Here is a 21,028-nt window from a genome sequence, read left to right as displayed (position 1 = left end):
TCAATACTTGGAGCTTGTTATGTTTAGAGCACAATAGATACATAGGATAAAAAAGGAACACAAATCACAGAATCATAGAATAGTTAGGGTTGGAAAGGACCTCAAGATCATCTAGTTCCAACTCCCCTGCCATGGGCAGGGACGCCTCACACTAAACCATGCCACCCAAGGCTTCATCCAAAATGGCCTTGAACACTGCCAGGGATGGAGCATTCACAACTTCCCTGGGCAACCCATTCCAGTGCCTCACCATGCTTACAGTAAAGAACTTCCTCCTTATATCGAATCTAAACTTCCCCTGTTTAAGTTTTAACCCGTTACCCCTTGTCATGTCACTACAGTCCCTAATGAAGAGCCCCTCCCCAGCACCCCTATAGGGCCCCTTCAGATACTGGAAGGCTGCTATGAGGTCTCCACGCAGCCTTCTCTCCTCCAGGCTGAACAGCCCCAACTTTCTCAGCCGATCTTCATATGGGAGGTGCTCCAGTCCCCTGATCATCCTCGTGGCCCTCCTCTGGACTTCTTCCAACAGTTCCATGTCCTTTTTATGTTGAAGACTCCAGAACTGCACACAATACTCCAAGTGAGGTCTCATGAGAGCAGAGCAAAGAGGCAGGATCACCTCCTTTGGCATGCTGGTCATGCTCCTCTTGATGCAGCCCAGGATACGGTTGGCTTTCTGGGCTCCGAGCACACACTGAAGCCGGCTCATATTCAGTTTCTCACTGACCATCACCCCCAAGTCCTTCTCTGCACGGCTGCTCTGAATCTCTTCTCTGCCCAGCCTATAGCTGTGCCTGGGATTGCTCCGACCCAGGTTTAGGACCTTGTACTTGGCATGGTTAAACTTCATCAGGTTGGCATCAAGCCACCTCACAAATGTGTCAAGGTCCCTCTGGATGGCATTCCTTCCCTCCAGTGTATCAACCGAACCACACAGCTTGGTGTCATCGGCAAACTTGCTGAGGGCGCACTCAATCCCACTGTCCATGTCAGCGACAAAAATGTTAAACAAGACCGGTCTCAACACCAATCCCTGAGGGACACCACTCGTTACTGGTCTCCAGCTGGACATTGAGCCATTGACCATAACTCTTCGCGTGCGGCCATCCAGCCAGTTCTTTATCCACCCAGTGGTCCACCTATCAAATTGATGTCTCTCCAGTTTAGAGACAAGGATATCATGTGGGACAGTATCAAACACTTTGCACAAGTCCAGGTAGATGACATCAGCTGCTCTACCCCTGTCCATCAGTTCTGTAGCCCCATCATAAAAAGCCACCAAATTGGTCAGGCAGGATTTCCCCTTAGTGAAGCCATGCTGGCTGTCACCAAGCACCTTGTTGATTTTCATGTGCCTTAGCATGCCTTCCAGGAAAATGTGCTCCAAGATTTTTCCAGGCACAGAGGTGAGACTGACTGGCCTGCAATTCCCTGGGTCATCCATTTTCCCCTTCTTGAAAATGGGGGTTATATTTCCCTTTTTCCAGTCATTGGGAACTTCACCTTACTGCCATGATTTTTCAAATATAAAAAAATCCTGTAGATGACTAAAACAAGAGTCTGAGATGTGATGTGAATTACAGTTCACTTGTTAACATTATAGGCACTGAAAGCACAGTGACCAATCAAATTCACCGGATTCCACCAAACATGCACAAAAATGAAAAAAAACCAAACAAAAAAAAAACCCTACCAAAATGATGCAACATGATATAAAATGCCAGACAGCTACTTGACATACCAGAGCCATGTAACAGTATTTCTCACACAGTTCAACAGCTTCAGTTACACTCTAGCCAATAATTTACCTCTGTCTACTTCTAATATTCCAAATTCCTGAGTAGCTTCAAACAACTGCAATTCAGAAACAGCCTGAGCAACATTGCTCCCTCCTTCACTGACGATCATATGAAATTGCCTTGGAAAACAGTGTTGATGCAATGCCAAGATGGGTGATGCTGTCTTCAAGGCTATCAACAACTGCTTACAAACAAAATACTTGGGATTTCTAACAGGCCTTGTAGGAAAAAAAAAGCAAAAATATGTTAGAAGTCAGAATACCTGGCTTTTTCCTTCTATAAATGTTTAATACATTCAGGACTAATGGCAACATAATCCAGAGATGTCTGTATGTGGCATTAAGTCCTCCTGGGGCTGATGGCCAGTTTATAGCAAGCACAGCTGATGAGCCAGTCCTACTGGTGGCAGTGGAGAGAAGCTGCCAGGGTGAACCCCCCCCCCATCTTAGCAATGTCCACCACCTTGCTGTGGGCTCTCATATCATCGAACCATAAAATGTTTTAGGTTGGAAGGGGCCTTGAAGATCATCTAGTTCCAACCCCCATCATGGGCAGAAGCATGTTGCACATATTAGTCAAAGCCCTGTTCAACCTGGCCTTGAACACTTCCAGGGATGAGGCAGCCATAGCTTCCCTAAGCAACCTGTTCCAGTGTTGTACCATCTTCAGAGTGAAGACTTTTTTCTTCATATCTAATCAAAACCAAAGATCCTTCCCAGGCCCCCAGCCATGGAGAAGGTGGGCTTCCCAGTCTCAGGCTGCACCTGGCCCTATGGCCCTGCCCTGTACTGGGGACCTGTCCTGGCCCTGGCCACCCTCCCCGACAGCTGCTGTGCTCTTCTCATGGTGGGTGGGAGGTTCAGATGCTTGGTGAAGTCCTGCTCAGGAGGCTGTGGTGCTGCAGTGGGTACCCAACTTACCCCACTGAAGGACACTGCAGGCCCTCGTGGCACCCTGACAGTATACTGTGTCTGGTCCCAAGTTACAACAGAATTTGTTCCATTATGTCAAAAGTTGTTTCCTAATAGTCACAGTGTTTATACAATAACTGAGCATTTTGCACTTTGACACCTCCCTTAAATGTTTCTAAGGCAAGAATTGGCATCAGTCATGAAAGATGGAATCTCAAGATTGCTCTAAGAGCAACACACAATTCAGGATAATTTGATAAGATTTAAATCTTAAATTTCCTCAAGGTCAGGCAGGTAGAAGGATGAAAGGAGCATGAACATCTCAAAATCCATTATGCCATAACCTTGATACTACTACTGAAACCCAGAATTCATTCCAACAAATTTTTGACAAAAAAAACACAACAAAACCAACAGTATCCTGGCAGTTGGGCACAAAGGAAAAGAAAGGTGTAATAACAACCAAAGTGCTTGCAGTGCTCAGCGTTACAGTCACTAACATTGCCTTCCAAGCTCTACTTCCAGGAGACAGCTAAATCTTTTAAGGTGCAGAAATCTTTGAAGATGCATTTTCTTAAAAGTGAATTAAAAACAGGGACCTAGAAATGTGAGCAGGAAAAATGTGGGGGGGGGGAAGAGTGGAGAGGAACTTATCAGGAAATCTATCTCCTTAGTGTGAAACACAACAGTGAGAACAATTTGTTTTTCTGGATGTTATGAGTTTTTTAAGGATTAAATCTGCCACTTCTGGTAGGACTTCAGAGTAACAGTGAAATCCAGAAGTCTCTAAGTCACTTGGGACCTTCTCCGAAACAGTGATCACTGGAAGAGCAACTGAACTGCCTTATAGATCTTCCCTTTTCATGATCTATGACCATCTCAAAGGTTCAGTTTTCTCCTATTTAAGACAAAGAGAAAAATCAGTAGGTGAACTCACTCTGTAAACACTGCAATTACAGAATCAGATGAAGTAGGAACAAAAAGATTTTTAAAAAGCTATTATAGTGATTCCCATTTAAAAGCTAATACAGGAAAGTTAAGATCAAAAGCTGGACTGCAAAGCAGTGAGATGGAAGTGGCAATGTGAAAGGACCTGTCAGTTCTGTTAAGAATTCTGATTAGTGCTGTCTTGTTCCCTCTCCTGAAAAGTTGAAGGTCTATTCAGAATAAAGAGGTTACCTTTACAGATGATCGGGAATATCACCCTTGGCTAGGTATGGTTTTTCAGTTTTCCATCATCTCCCTCCCTGAATCCCAGACAGACTTCAAAATAAAGGCAATTTTATCAATTTAATTGTAAGATCCTTCTTTAAAGAGAATCATAGTCTCTTTTCAACCATCACTCATGGAGGTATTTATTTCAGCACAGTCATTATATTTTGCACTGAGAACAGAGCATTCTCAATGAAAGGCTAAAGCTTTCTTTGGAATGAGAAATACCAATTGAGGAAAAAATAGATTATACACTAGATGCAATATGTTGCACAACTTCCTACCCATTAATATTCCAATAAATGAAAAATTCTCTATGTGACTAATATTCAGGTAATACTGAAAACCTTAACTGCAAATACTTCAGGCTCTACTGATGAACTTCTCTGAATGATGAGATGCCGCTTTAACCCTGCAGCCTGAACTCAGGTCAGTCACAAGCAGTATTTGCAACTGAGATGCTTTTGCCAGGAAACGCCAAATGAGAAAACAAACATGCAGAAACAAACCCAGAATACAGGGGGATATTTTACAGGTTTGTGATTTCTTTCTTCAATTCCTGTTACAAACAGACTTCTTATATAAAAGCAATACTTTTAAAAATTAAATTGTATTTGAGAGAATATTCAAGACTACTGCCAAAAGACTGCCAAATACATCTGGGCTACAAATGACAATACACTGGATCAAAAGTTAACACTCATTTAGCAATCAGATGCATATTTCATCCTTAATGAAGGCCTGAAAAGAAGAGTTCACTTTATTCTGGATACAGGTATCAAAGCAGATCTCACAAAGCAACATAGGCACATCATCTAAGGATCTTTTTCACATTAAGAATCCTATTAGAAGGAAAACACTAAAAGGTAATTGAATTTCCCTCAGTTATCTTCATCTCTGTCAGCTCCTGCTACAATAACTTACTCTCCAGAGCAGAGATAACTCAATTCTGTCCAGCCAGCATATGTTATGAATCTCCAAAGCAAACTTGTCTAAATCATTCTGGTCTTCTATCAAGGTTGGCTGTGGATATGAACTCTGACAGAAGGCAAACAAATTTATTTTTATCTTTTCAATAATTCACTTTCCTGTGCCTTGATGGAAGAATCTAAAGACATAAGTGTTTCCACTAATTCTAGAATTACAAAGACTGGTTGAAAATATTTTATCTGGAAGTTAATGCTATTATAAACTGTTTGATTCATCATTCTGTTATAGCAGAAACAAAAAAAGTGTGTAACAGCAGTTTCAGGCTTCTGTTCATATACAATAACTAAAACAACCTTCTCAGGCTGTAATTGACATTTTTCAGAATGGTTTTGACATTTATATTTTCACCTTCAATGGAAATATTAACTGTACAAATAATAATAACCAAAGTATGCTCTTCTTATTTCATCAAAGTTCTTAAAACATCAGTAAGTGCAAATATTCCACTCATATAAGCAAACTGCTTTGACTTTAAAAGTCACATTTTTAGGAAGGCATAATGACTTATCTAGACCAACATCACAAAAGAAAAGTGATACAGAAAGCAGCCAGAGGAAGGGAAAATGACAAGAATCACAAAAGCTACTTCTGGAAGGAGAGGAGATAAAATACAAGCTAAGGTTCTGAACAAACTAACACTAGTTAGTACAATTCCTGTCAGTTTGTGATTGTTTTAGGCTGTTCAAAAATCTGAAGAATGAGCGTATAATGAAGTGACAAAGTTCCCTGCTGGCACTAAGCTATTCAAGGTTGTAAAATCATGAAGGAGCTGTGAGGAACTGGAGGAGAAACTTGGAAGCCCAAGCCATCACGGTAATAAAACAGAACAGGAACTTCAGAGTAGGTAGAAGAAATGTAGGAAAGAATCTAATGTTAGATATTAAATGATGGACTGTGAGTTCACCTTTATCTTCACTCCTTTTTATCATTATGAGATTGCATTATCAACAACATAGTTCTATGAAAGCATCAGCTTGGTACAGAATAATCAACAGGGATGCAGGAATCAAAGAATTAGAAATCACTGGAAAGAACACCACATAAAACATTGTGTATTTATAAGCTCCTGGTGTGTCCACATCTGGAATGCTGTGTGCAGTTTTGGGTCTTCCATTAGGAAATACGATAGAACTGAGAAGCATTTTGGAAGGATTCAGAATTGGAATCACTGTCTCAGAAGAAATAACTACGTAACAGTAGGATTTTTCAAGGTGGGAAAAAAAAAAAGAGACAATTCAGGAAGGAAACGAGAACTCTGTAAAATCATGTGGTACAAAGGGCTCTTTCTGGGTGAGTTCTTATAACATTAGATGGAGAGAGAGTCACAGTGAAAAAGCAGGCCAAAGAGATGGAGAGTGCATGCTGAGACAATCATGTGTGAAAGTTTCCCAAGAGCTGGTAAATGCTAGGGACTAGCAGTCTTGTTGAACCTGCAAAATATGATCAATTCAGAATACCCCTGGTCTGCTGAATTTGTATGGTATACAATACAAATTTGTACACTACATGCTAGGACCACGAGCAGCTGGTATGACTCAGACAACATCCAAGAGAGTGACAGCTACTCTAAGCAAACAAGGAATCCAGGATTGTGTGTATTTCCCCATGAAGCAAGGGACTTTCTGCAGGATTTTGTGAAGCTATTGGAATAAACCTTTCATTATAATTGTTTGAATCAGCCTTCCAACTGCAACCTCCAACTGCAAATGCGTAAGTGATGGTGTTGCGTGTAGTTATCAGCTATTAACAGTACCAGATTTATGCTATTAATTACAACAGTATAATGAACAGAAGGTGTTCCAAGAAATACTGGATGGGATTCACGTCTCCTGTTCAACCTGACTCACTACCAGGGAAAAGACATTTTACAACACAGGAATGAAACCAAGATCCCAGTACAATTTGTAGTTACCTTTGCTTAACTACAAGCAAAAGTCTGTGTGGATTCAAAGTTTTACTGAGCAAACAGAGAAAAAAAATTCCCTGAGGAGATACAAAGTAACTGGACATCATTTCTGGCAAGCAAAAATCAGCAGCCTTGGAAAGTGTTATTATGTTTGCCCTTTGCATAAAATCTTCCTTAAGTATTCACAGTTTGAGATAATAGGCTCGATAACGTGATTACTCTTGCTCATCCATGTTGCAGCAGGAATCCATCATCCAAGAAAAGAGAATAGAACTACTAAGATGACCTACAGCACAGACCACCTTAGAAGAAAAAAAGCCTAGAAGAATAAAACAGAGCAGTGAAATGAAGTGAGACGCAATGAATGATAAAAAAGTAAAAATAAGAAAAACTAAAGGAAAAACTACATGTGAAGCCAAAAGATAATAATCACATACTAACAAATAAGTGCTGAATATAAGTATAAATAAATTGGAAAAAAGTTTAGAACTGAGCAGAATTTTTAGTCCAACCTACCAGCTAGAATAGTGAGAAAAAACACCTTTGGGTATTCAGACCACGCAGATCTTTCGTGACCCTGTCAGCACCAATATCAGAATTATTTTAATACATTGTCTTTCTCATTCAGGTTAAAGTAACACAACAAAGCACATAGCAGAGATGTGACCTGTCACCTGTGTTCTTTCTTCAAAGCTGAACAATTTCTAGCACTGTTGTTAAAAAGCTACGTAAGTAATGCAAGCTATCTTTGGGCGGGAACTTCAAGATGAAATCTCCAATCAAGCACAACAGGATATTTTCTTTGTTAATGCTAGAAATTTACACTCTGTGTATGCTGTATTACCTCAGTCAAGAGTATTTTGTATTTTAGTATCACTGCCTTGCATGAGCTACCATAAAAGTCTGTACATGAATAATAAACAAGGTAAACACTACTGATTTATTTTTCATGAATAGGTGAGAACAATATTTCTGATGCAAATATCTGCTCTGAAGCAAATTTCTTAGCTAGTTATCTTAGTTTTCATATTACAAGCATAAAAAGATGCAGGAAAACATGGAAAATATTTTTATAGACAACACAAAAACTGTACAGTATTAGGGGTTCAAATGAAATGCATGCCATCCATCAAAAGGCTTTTTAAAAGACCAGAAAAAGCTGGAATGATTAAGCTACAGAGAAAGTAGGCTGTAAGAAAATAGCATTCTTCAAGAAATCTGTTCAAAGAAGGAAAACAGAAAAATATGTCAAATAAGACTTGTTAGTTTTTAAAACAGGAGGAAGCAGGCCAAAAGAGTCTAAGGAACACTTGCATAAAAGCATAAAAGGCAGTAATAAATTATTTTACAAACAAATCAGGAGCAGTAAGCCTGTTAAAGTATCTCTGTAGAGCTAATAGAAGATGAAAGGATAAAAAGAGCTCTTGGAACACGAGACCACCATATTTTGCTGATAGCTTTAAGTCAGTCAAGGTTGTAAAAACAGCAAACATGAACAAATGCTAATACAGTGACTGGGAGATAAAACAGTAAGTGAAATTCATATCGAAAACTGCAAATTTTGTCTAAATCATGATCCCTGGCATCCAGGTATAGCCGAGAAAGAGCCCCTATAAAACTGCACTGCTCTTATACTTGTCCTTCAGCATGTAATATTCAACTCCGTGAGAATAGTGAGTTTGATGAACTTTTGCTCTAACCCAGTACAGATGCTCTTAAGTCTCAGAAAACTATTCATCTGTGATACGGAAGAACATTATTAATGTAAATTAATTTTAAAAGGTACAGAATTTCCAAGTGGATTTTGTTACCAACTTAAATTATTTTGGATTTTGAATGCTCTAAATAAAGTTCAAGTTATTAAAGTTTACTGCCAAATTGTTTCCTATTCCACAAACCAGCAGAACCTATGGCTCTATAATATCCTACTAACTGAGAGATGTTCATCTTAGTATTTGTGTAATTCCCATCACAAGTCAGTATTCATAAAGACTTATCTGCAGTAAGTGGATCCTGCACATATTAATATAAGATCAGACATTCAAATTTCTGTGCTTGTTTTGCTACTGCATGACCTCTTAGAAGTAACTTAAGTCATTGAGGTAGAAGAGATATTCCACAGTATAGATTATGATATTTTACTCACTTCTTACTCTGTATTTACTTTCAGAGTTACACTTTCAATGTTAATAACAAGTTTGAAACTTAGAACTTGAAATTAGAAAGAAGAACAGAAACCAATCCTAATAAAGTGTTGTTTAGACATTACCGTATCTATGCTGATGAATCTCGTAAGCATGCTCTAATTGTAATTCTGGATTTTGTATTGCCACTTAATTAGCAAGTGAACTAAACAGTTAAGAAAAAAATAACCAAAACCACAAACAAAACCAACCAACCAAACAAAACCGAATACAAACCACCCCGTCAGTCTTACAATTATGGATTTACATACACACACACACAGAGAGAGAGAGAGAAGTTAAGATGCACTGATACAGAAAAAGGTAAGTTCAAAGAGGAATGTTTGCTCCCAGATTAGCAGGGAGATAGGTTACAGCAGAAGCATACAGTGCTGCTCTACATTCTCTGATTATCCCATTTTCTTCATTCTATGTTGTTTCAGTTCAGTCTTTTAGGTAGCACATAAATGTAAGACATAGGTGGTTACAGAAATTGAGCCTTTGGCTCCTTCTGCCAGAGTGGAATTATTCTTTCCCCTAGGTTTCCAGGGTCTACAAATGCTAAAGTAAGAATTCCAAAGCATATTCTGCTAAGACTTCCAAAGCCATAGAGAGTAGACTAATTGAGCTCATTGACAATCTCTAGTGAAAACAATCAGCTGTAGGAGTACTTACCATAGAGTTTAAAAAGTTTTTAAAACAAAGTTTATCATTCACAGCAAGTGAAAAATAATTAGATATGTTAAATACTTAAAAGGAGAGAAAAAAGGCCATAAAAAGTAAACATACCATACAGCTAATATTGCAAAACATTGTGTATAAAAGACTCATTCCTTCATGATATTCCTGGAGTTGTTTTCAAATTACATTTAGTATGTAAATGAAACATAGCATAGATTATAAATTGTGGAAAAGTCTCAAAGAGATACTGCTAAAGACTAAGCATTAATTACAGATTTCATTAGCATCAGAAAGATAACATCTTTTTATATTAAATAGCTACAGTTATGAATTTATGTGGTTTCTGTATTCAGGATGATTTGAAAAGCCCAATAACACACTGATATTTATTAAATTTCACTCTTCATATAGCTTTTCTCATAATTTGTTAGAAATGTTATCCAAAAATGGTAATGAAGGCAACATTCACTTCTCGTTTCATCAGAAATGTTCATGGGAGAGAATAGTTCTAAAATGACTTTTTTTTCAAGATACTTCATAAACATTATTATACCTTTGATAGCTCTTAGACACAGTCCCATAAACTATTTTGATTTAAAATTTGAGATATAACAAAAAAAGATGTCTGAACATTCCAGTCAGTGCTAGTTTCCATGCCTTCTCCTCCCATTGTTTATTAAGCACAGTGAAAGAGAAACTATGATTTTTCACTCACCCTTCCATAGTCAGGCAATACTTTGCCCCAACACTTCCCAGAGACCAGGGAAAATGTTACAATGTTCAACCAGAAAATGAGCTTCTCATTACAGTATCCTTTACCTCACATGAGACAACAAACCCCAAAATTGCCACCTCAGGAATACAAGAAGTTTAATTTTCCAGTTTGGGACTCATCACCATATTGCAGCAGAACAAAATGGGTTAATCTTTCAACGGAAAAAAAAATAAAATTTCTTCCATGCTCAGCACTCTGTTGAAGAGCTTATATTACATCAAAACAAAAGTGTTTAGAAATGAAGTAAAAATTTTCTTCCTTCTACCAACAGATGGTGCTCCACTGCCTAACCTGCCCAATACAAAGGACAGTGGCTATTTAAAAATTAAAATTTGGGAAAGTTAAGCCCGTTCAGAACAAAATGTGTAAAGCCTTATTTTCTGTGAGGGTACAGCTAACGTAGTTTGTGTTGCCACATTACATTTTTGCAATCTATATATAACTTTGGGTTATATCCTGTAATATACAGGACACCTACAACTTGTGCTATCGATTATCTTCCTATGTTCTGTAAAGACCCATTACTTATAACCCATGCTACTAGACAGAATACCCATTGAAAGCATTCTGAAATATTTTGTTCTAATAAATAAGGTCATTGCCATTAAGTATATTGAATAAGAATTCATATAAAAGGATGCTGCAAGAGACGCAGAAAAAAAACCCCAAACTTGATGTATGAGATCCGTAACATAAGCAGCCCTTACTAAAAACTGGAAATTATATGGAGAATAGGGACTCAGCCAAGGACTAAAACTTTCTTCCACACAGTAACTGTTTGTTACATGTAAATGTAACCATCACCTACAGAAACAACAAAGACACCAAATACTGTTTCCTAATTCTTTCAAGGGCTCTCAAACATTCTCTCTGAGTTACAGGTATTCCTGCCACAACTGATTTGCAGTAGTTACTTCCTCTGACACAAATAACATCTTCTAATATTTAATGCTTAGTACACCGAAAGGGAAAAGGTGCAGAACACACAACATTATCAATCAATGGAATCAGTGAATTCAGTTTTCTGCCAAGAAAACAAAAAGCAAACAGCTACATCCAACTCACTACTGGAACGCCTGCTTAGCCTTGCATCTTATATCTGTCAAGACAATACTTGTATTAAGATTCCTTTCTCCGCATGAGCCATGAAGTAAAACATTCAGTTTATTACACACAGCCTATAAATTGATACTGAGTAAGAATTAAAACTGTGAGGAAGTTCGAGTCTTCCGCCTGCAAAACCATAACTGAGCAGAAAAGGGCAACAAATTTTACAGCAGCTGGAAATGCTAGATTTAATTACTGAAGAGAAATCATGCAGAGAAGTTAGCTGCCTAGTATGATTTATAACAAATGCAAAGGGAAAGTCATGTGAAGTTCTCAGTTAATCAACAGAAATGGCCAGTAACAACAATGCCAGCACTTTGTTTTTCTATGGATGACTATGGTTTGAAAAAGTAAGACCAGAAATCCAAGGGAATCACACCACACAATCTTTAAAAACAGCCACTTAGAGAAAGCAGGTGAGTAAATTACAGCAGCAGTTACATTTTACTGAATAAAATTACTCCAGTGTCAGTTTTCCTCACAGACTCAGAATGAAGAATCCTTGTCCAACCATTTTAGAATGCTTTCTGAAAATTGTGTTGCAGTGTCCATTGCTCCTCTACACACACTTGTAAAGTGCAACATTATGAATGGGTCTGCATAGCACCTTTCCCTCCATTTTCCTAATTCCTTCATGTAAATATTCCAGGCAAATAAAACCCAATGCTGCTGGAAGGATACCAATCAAAAATTCTTTACACAAGCATTGAGATATGCTATTACAGATTTTGGTCAAAATCCAATAGTGCCATGAGAAAGCAAACAAAACCTTCACTACAAAGATTAAACACTGTAATGCTCAAACAATGCAGGTCTAAAACACTTGCAGGTTTACATATTTAGAATTCTATAAATATGTATATTCACACATAAATATATGAGAAGATTTATGTAAGACAGGAGGCATATCCAAGGAAATGGGAGCTCCTGTAATAAATTATAAAATAAAGTCAATTAGAGCAGAAAATTCCCTCACTCCTCACACCAAATCCAATTATTCTCATAGGCCCAACTCCACAGTAGTCTGCACACAATCTAAGACACAGTACGAATCACCGCATTTTTCAAGGTCATTTCTAGAAAGCAGCCTAGGTGGTAGCATGAAACTAGTTGATGGAATTCAGGCATAAAGAGGTTCTTCTTTGGGATTTTCAGCTATACCAAACATTTTGGGTTTGAAAAATGCCTAAGAGACCCATATATATCAATCCCAGGGACACTGGGCAAATTTTAAGGTTATAAAGGTTATAAGTTAAGTTACGAATGCTCACATTTCCACATTCACTGTAAAAATGTTTGCTTCACTGACACCTCACTAGAGAAATGAGTGGAATATTGCTTAATCACATTGTAAAATGGGTAAATATGTCTTGGGTCTCACTGTGACCTCCCTGTACGTCTACATTCATAGATGCAATTACTTACAGAAGTAGCAATGAAATCATAGGTGAAGAAAGCATCAGAAGAAAGCAAGAAACAGGTTAACATTTTTTTATTCAGCCACAGAAAAACCTCCCAACTGATCCTTCATCTCCAAAGCAATTCTTAGAAGACAGCCAGCATAACTGGTTTGCTCATAATTTATTTTAGTTACATTAGCTCCTATTAAAAAAAAAAAGAAAAAAAAAAGTGGCCGGGCACCAAAGTGGACTTTTTTTTTGTCTTTTGCAGGCTGCTGAGTTGTAAGGTAGAGTCGCTTAGAAGAGGGTGGGAGGTGGCATCTCCCATGAGGGCAGCTGAGCACCTCCAGTTTGAAGAAGCTTCTGAAGTACAGGACTGCAGAGGTAAAGGAGGGCTCTGCAATGCAAAAGGAGACAGACACTCCAAACATAAAGGAAGAAAAACAGCCAAGCCAAGAAGACAGATGCCCTTCTTGCCACCAGATACAGAAGTGGATGTGCTGATTTTGCTCTGTTTAAGACACTGTATTTGAAGCTTCTGAAATAGAGAGAATTGCCTTAAGAAGACACAGGGAGGAGAGAAAAGATTTCTTTTCAAATCCGTTTAATTTAAATAGCAGGCACTCAGAGTTTTCCACATACCTAAAGTTACAGCACAAACTGGAACAACACGCAAAAAAACCCACTCCTGCTTTAGACGCCCTTCCTTTGGTTTTGGTTATCCTACGTTATGGAAAGGGAATAGATATTTTCCTCTCCATGTTCTAACCAATGCAAAGTACCACCACATGGAGATATAGCAAGGAGAGACCCAATCAGCCGTTATGCAGCAAAGGGAGTATGTGCCACATTACTGTTGCTTCTCTGCCTCCTCCTGACTATGACAGAATTGATAAGCAGACATTTCTCAGTCAAGGAAGGAATGGGTGCAAACTGGAACACAAGAGGTTCCACTTAAACTTGAGAAGAAAATTCTTCGCAGTGAGGGTGACAGAACACTGGAACAGGCTGCCCAGGGAGGTTGTGGAGTCTCCTTCTTTGGAGACATTCAAAACCCGCCTGGACACGTTCCTGTGTAACCTTATCTAGGTGTTCCTGCTCTGGCAGGGGGATTGGACTAGATGATCTTTTGAGGTCCCTTCCAATCTCTAACATACTGTGATACTGTGATACTTGCACTGAATTAAGAACCAAACAGGAGGGGTAACTTCCCTCTGGACCCTATGCAACTTTTAAAATGTCCCATGACAAATTTCTAAAGTGCAGCTGTCCAGCACAGCAGGGCTTTTCCTAGTACTACCTATCTTTCTAGGTTTTTTCCTCCCTCTTACAGTGACCATCCTCAGCCCATTCATAACCAAATACTATGTATTAATATACAATATAGAACTTCATTTTGAAGTTTGTACAGATATTCCATTGCTTCCTCCTGCCTCTATGTGCCCCCAAATACCAGAGCTCAGTTTTAAATGATGAAAAGATATTTTGCCTTTTACTTCAAAACTGCCTTTGCTTAAAAAAAAAAGTAAAAAAAAGAAAAGTGTTTACAGAAAACTTTGTAAGACCAGATTGCTCTGTCGCCATGCTGCAAATCTGTCCAAAATCTGACACATATATTGAAAGGTTCAACTTTTTCATGGCTTTTAGAAATGGAGAATTAAAACCAGGTAGCAGTAAATATACTACAGATCTTTAGGAAGAAATTTGGGTGTTGGGTATTTGCTGGCCCAATATTACCATGGAACATTTCACATGTCACCTGAACCACCAGAAATGCAAGTCTGAATGAAAATGAAAAACGGATGACAGTTCTTACACCATTTCTTATCTGAAATCTTATCTCTGAATCTTTATCCCTCACTCAACCAGACTTCACAGAGTCACTCAACCCTTTATCCCCATAGCTCAGGTGGCAAAGCCTGTGACCGAACCACACAAGTCAGGCTAGACAAAACAATCTAGCTCATGGTTCATCATCTGCTGCTCTGCTTTCTTACAGGTCCTCAAGCTGGAAAATGAACCACATCAAAGGCTGCATCAATTGTTTTGAGTCCTTTTTATCTTATTTCCTAGCCATCCCTGGCAGTGTTCAAGGCCAGGTTGGACAAAGCCTTGGGTGATATGGTTTAGTGTGAGGCATCCCTGCCCATAGCAGGGGGGTTGGAACTAGATGATCTTAAGGTCCTTTCCAACCCTAACTATTCTTTGATTCCTGTCACATCAGTGAGTCATGACATGAGTGTTAGGGCCAAAATTAAGGCATCAAAACCTCAACACCCATTGGTACAATGGGAATATACCTACTAATTGCAATACACAGCATATCAGCAGCCCAACATGGCCGATACCAATTCCCATTAAACAATGGAATAGCACCAGGCTAGTCAAGTGACAGATCCAATTCCAAGCACAACAGAAGAATGGTAAGTCTTCTATTGTCTGAAGCACCACTTCAAAAGGCTATGAGGAACACTATAGCTAAAAAGTACCATTGTGCTAAAGCAAGACACGCACACTTGACAGGGCATGTGAAAATGAGATCATACCATGGATGGTTGGAACACAGTACACAGGAATTTCTGATTACTGATGAGGTATCTGCAAATTCAATGGATGTGACTAATGGCTTCCCCTTGCACAAAAGAAACACAACATTGACTGAAGCCTGCCACAGACATCAGTAACACTAACTTCATGAGACACCAGGTTTGTTATTTAAGCATTTGCTAGAATCCAGTAGTTGTATATCATCAATTTGCATACCTGCAGAAGTGATGCTAGATATAAGTTTTTCCAATGCAGTAATAAAACTAAACTTGATAAACAGACTGCTGCTATTTTGGTACACTAGTTTCTGTTTAAGTTCAACCTGATGGGTTAAACCTCTTGAGCCATCCTAATGAAATAGCACAGACTCAAAACAGCATCAACTTTAAAAAAGTATCAGCCAACTCTTATCCTAAAGGGTTGTCACAGCAAAACTCTGAGCTATATTAAAAAATGTAAGTTGATGCTCAGCATAAATTTCTTCCAGACCTCATAAAAGGTGTCCTGAGACTGAAATAAGGCTAACAGGGAAGATGTCAGCGAACAACTGAATCCATTGATAGCCCGTATTTACATGACAGAACCCTTTACTTCACACAGATTTCCCACATACGCACACACCTTTGCGAACAGTTTGCAGCTGAAGAATAAAAGTGGGCTGTTCATCTAATCAATAATGCCATGTCATGCACAGAGCTTCTGCATAAATCCAGAGCAAAAGATGTCAAGAATGTCCCACTCCAATGATTATCAGGCAATGAAGTAAAAAGATGCACTTTTCATCTCCACAGGACTGTCGCCAAACCCTTGATGTAATAAATGAAACATGCCTGCTATTTCACCATTGCAAAATGGTACTGTAGGTATCTTACAACATCTCCGTTTGCAGGAGGGGGTAACTAGCTCTAGATGAAGTGCAGATATGTTATTAAACAACGCACAGCTTGAATCCTGGGGCCAACACAGATGACCTTTAGAACATAAGCACTGTCTAAGACAAATATGCTTTCATCTTTGGGGAGTATTTTTTCAAGTAAAGATTTAAGAGTAAAACAATTTAGAAATACGTTAAGCACAAATGTGCCTTCAATCTCTTAATGCTTCATTTTAAAAACAAAACCACAAGTAATATCATATGTCAGAAGAAAGACTAAGTACTCTTTAAGCAGAATACTAATGAATTTAGTAAGATTTAACTTCATTTTTATTTAAGCAACACAAAAGCACAGGGAAAGGAGATATGTGATGTAACTGAAATCCAAAGTCGGAGCTAAGACTAAAGTGATTCAGAAAAAAACCCATTTATTTTTATTACCAGTCTATAAAAACAAAGTCCATTATTTCACTTTAGAATCCCTAAAGTGGGACAAAAATACAAAAACATAACCAAAACCACACCTAGGCGTGTAAAACATAAGGAAAATAGTTTTAGAGATGGATTAAGTGAAACAGCAAATGATTCAAAGAAAAAAGTTAATTTCTCATTTTGCACCTAACAGGCTGTAACCATTTATCTTCAGTAAGGGTTTATTTTCCAGAGTTACATCTTGATTGTGACACCAAGGAGCTTTAACACATATAGGGATATTTGCTTCACGGGAAAGTACAACATTGGCATGACAAAATTCCTTCCCTACAAACTATGGTTTGCAGATTCTGACAAGTTCTGAGCTGCTCTGCACAGCTTGTTTTTCCACCCAAGTTAGTGGCAAACTGTCGAAACACCCTATGAATGCAAAGTAATTTTCAGGATGGAACCTCCATGCACCTGAAAAACCTGTATCATACACTGGAATCCTCAAACACAGTGGGCTTGTTATGTTTTGGTGTTTTGGTTGGTTTTACTATTTAATTTCTTACCTCAAATTCAGCATGACGGTTAATATCTTCCGCTCTCTGTCTGCTCAAGATAAATTCTGCTTCATTAGCCACCCTTACCAAATGGTCCTTCATGGTTTGACTCAGTAACCTGAGGGCAGAGAACATTTAAGAACTGCCTTGAGAGAATGAAGTGCTAAAATAAATTGTAAATACAGATATATTCACAAATATTTAGAGTTCTGCTCCGTAACTGACTATTGTTTAAAAAAATGGTATAAATAAGGTTGAAAGATAATTTTCTGGCAACTAGTAAAATTGTATTTCAATAGTAAAACTAAGTATTAACTAAAATGTAAACACTCTAGACAGACATTTTACCTGAAATATAGATATATAAGAAAATCTTTTACATACAAGCAACACAATATAAAGAAAAGCATGCAGTTTACGTATATAAACATCCACAGTGAAAGCCCTAATGTAACTGATGTAAAGTTTAAATTAAAAAAAATGTGAATTGCACTGCAGTATAGTTTTTTCTCCAAATGTAAGAATCAAAACCTTAGGGTAAGTATACATTTAAGTAATATTTTCAGGATTATAAAACAACCTCAGTCTCACAAATGAAATGCTAAGATACACATTGTTCCAGGTTATATACAGAATAAAGCTATAATTCAATCTGAGATTTCTGAGGCCTTCATAAACCCTGAGTTTATGAATGGCAGAGGAGCTGACAGATTGAATTACAACCCAATTATTCTGTGAGTTCTCGTATTGTTACTAAAACACTTCCTTTTTAATTAGTTACATTGGGATTCATAAAGTTAAAACTGGCTATATGTGAGCAACACTGTTTTAGAAGATGCACATTTCCACAGCAGTACTCAAAGATACACCAGATAAATCCATCACATGCTCCACTGGTTAGTTTTTCAAAATATCTATTAAACTGCTCGTTGTTGGTTTTGTGTTTTGTTTGTTTCCGGTTCTTGAAGATTTTCAGTTGCTAACACAAAAAGTTGTTACAGAACATGAAACCACTTGTTTGCATTGCACATATAAGCTAAAGTACATTTCAACACGTTCATCAAGGCTTTATCACAGGAAGCCTTCTAATGTAATGTTAATTTATCCCCTAAAACTTACTTATCTAACCTAAGACTCCACCTGTCTCTGTCTGTATGTTTCATAGTAAGAGCTTCAATGGCCTGCTCCTACTTTTCCATTTGAGGCAAATAAAACGTTTTAAAGAAATTTTGTTAAGTGTAGCTTGCCACCTGCAATAGAAACAACTGTTTTCAGATGAGTAGACCACTGCTGAGACAAGAAGAATCTGACTCTTGAAGAAGTACTATTACAACTCCAAACTACAAACCACACATTTTGTACATATGTAAGTGGCTATAAACTGTAATAACTAGATCAGGTAACTTTAGAAGAAAGTGTCTGTCTCTCATGAAGATAAAAACAATCTTTAGAAAAATCCCATTTTCCTCACTTAGATAATAATACACCTCATGGATTTAAAGGATCATAATGGTCCTTTCTGGTACCTGCTCTGGCCTCCTCCACAGAACTGATCATGCATGTTTTCCCAAAAATAATTTCATTTCCTCCATCAAGTCTGTACCTTCTGTTTGAGCTACAGCATAGCTTTCAGAAATATGCCCCAACTTCACGGTTTTTATTTTGTTTTCTTAAGATTTGATGATATTTTACACCATGTTCCCTATAAAGAAGCTTTATAATAAGGTAACTTAGGTAATTAGTGTCAGTTAAAAACAAAACAAAATAAAACAAAAAAACAAAAACAAAACAAAAAAAACAACCACAACTATTTCTTGTCCGCTTTTATCCTGATTTTTATTCCAGCAACTAGATCACATTAGTTCTTCTTCTGTTAAATAAAAGGTCTATCCAAAACATGTCTTTATAAATATTTTTTCTCACAGCAAAAGAACAGCTCCTCATTTTTTTGACTATAACTAACTGTGTTTCTTTTTAAAGTATGCACACCCAAGCTGAAAGAAAAACTGAAGTCTAATAATTTCCTTCTTGCCTATGCATCATAAGCTCTGTATGCAGATTCATGGACCCTGTTTGCTTTATACTATTACCTCACACACCTGATTATTTTGTCAGTATTATTAAATGCCAAAATGCTGTTCAATACGTCAATTTACACTCCTCATTCTCTGAGAAATTTCCTTCTGGTTTGGCTCTATTTATAACAAGTTATTAAATTGAATTTTTTGCTGATCTTTAACATGAGAAGAGTGTGTATGGAGCTTGGATGGACACATTGTGTAGAAGTTAGACATAATACCTAAGGGGATAAAGACTCTGGATAGCAGGCCTACTCTTCTGCTTTCAGTGCACACTACATTCACAGTCTCAGACAGACTTTTCTTCCTTTGGCTAAGCACTTTCTGGACTAAAAATATTTAAAAACATGTGATTAACTTTGAAAAGATGAACACCCTAGTAAAAACAAGCAAGGGAATGGATCCCATGCTGGAAGTTAAATATATACTTGCATACTTTGCTGGGTCAGGAATGAAGTGCTAAACCATTGAGTGGAGGAGCTCCAGCCAAATACATGACAGATTCTAATTTTTAGTGTTACGCTGGAAAAGAAAACTATAAGGCACAAAGTAAGAGATGTTATTCTGATTTCTGGCTGCTAAGTGCTTAGATGATGAAGTAAAGAGTCAAGCTTTTCCTTACAATGAATAAAAAGGAGAAGTTACAAAAGAAAAGGGAAAAAATAGCACAGAAAAATATGTGCAAGCAAAGGAAATGAGAGATGGATAAGTTCTGGGTTAGTACTACTGATGTCCAACAATTGTCAATTTTAGTCAAAATACAGAAAAAGCTTTACCGGTGACATTTACAACAGTTGTTTAGGCATAAATCTCTCATAAAGTACTACAGGGAGAGATTACATATATTCCCAATACTGCCACAACAGAGAACTCTGAGACAGGAAAGCTTACCTTTCTTGGCTACCTGCACTCCTCATAAACCAAGTATGTAAGACACTCTCTTACTCCAAAAGGAGGTATGTTCTACATGGATACATGCTGTCTTTTATGGAATCTGACTGCTCAATGTGCTAAGTGTTGGAATTACTGTTGCAAGGAAATTTTACAATTGCTTTGTGAAGCTTTACAGATATGCTATTCAATCATCAAAAAATACATACAAGTCCATAAGGTCCTAAAGCCTGAAGTCTGAATACATTTACACCCTTATAATAGGAAAAACAAGCAAACAAACAAACAAACAAACAAAAAAAAAAAAGGAAAAAAACAAACAAAAACACAAAAAAAAACCCCACAAAAAAAAAAAAAAAAAACAAAACAAAACCTAAAAAGTATGCAGACTCACCAAAATGCCCACTTGGCCATCCAATAGCATAAAACTTGACAGCACTCCAAAAGGACATCTAGGAGGGAACACACTCATACCAATACAATCTTTTCTATCTAGGATAGCCACTTAGGGCATCTCAGGGCCTAGTGAATACTGACCTGAGGTTGTGCTCACATTCTGAGAGACACTGCATGGTAGTACACCGTATGATTTCTGAAAACCTTCTATGAGATAGCAATAGTGCAATACAAGTATAAGTACAGGATGCGGTATAAAACCTTCATGTTACTCTTCTATTCACCAATTTTGAAAGCA

At 37.7% G+C, this 21,028-nt stretch overlaps 1 protein-coding gene across 3 annotated transcripts in view; it reads right to left on the bottom strand.

The window, feature by feature from the left end:
* LRBA (LPS responsive beige-like anchor protein) overlaps window positions 1–21,028 on the bottom strand; it is a 400,194-nt gene that overhangs the window by 247,159 nt on the left and 132,007 nt on the right. For all 3 annotated transcript variants that reach the window (XM_061350996.1, XM_061350998.1, XM_061350997.1), the window contains exon 35: window positions 17,375–17,483. In XM_061350996.1, coding sequence (XP_061206980.1) covers window positions 17,375–17,483 — 109 coding nt within the window. The remainder of the gene's footprint in view (window positions 1–17,374; window positions 17,484–21,028) is intronic.

The sequence above is a fragment of the Neopsephotus bourkii genome, unplaced genomic scaffold, assembly GCF_033783945.1.
Source record: "Neopsephotus bourkii isolate Nb327-2 ecotype Australia unplaced genomic scaffold, CSIRO-AGI_Nbou_v1 NB_547, whole genome shotgun sequence".
Classification (NCBI taxonomy): domain Eukaryota; kingdom Metazoa; phylum Chordata; class Aves; order Psittaciformes; family Psittacidae; genus Neopsephotus; species Neopsephotus bourkii.
Note: the sequence above shows the minus strand (reverse complement) of the source record. Positions and strands in the feature narration are given on the sequence as shown.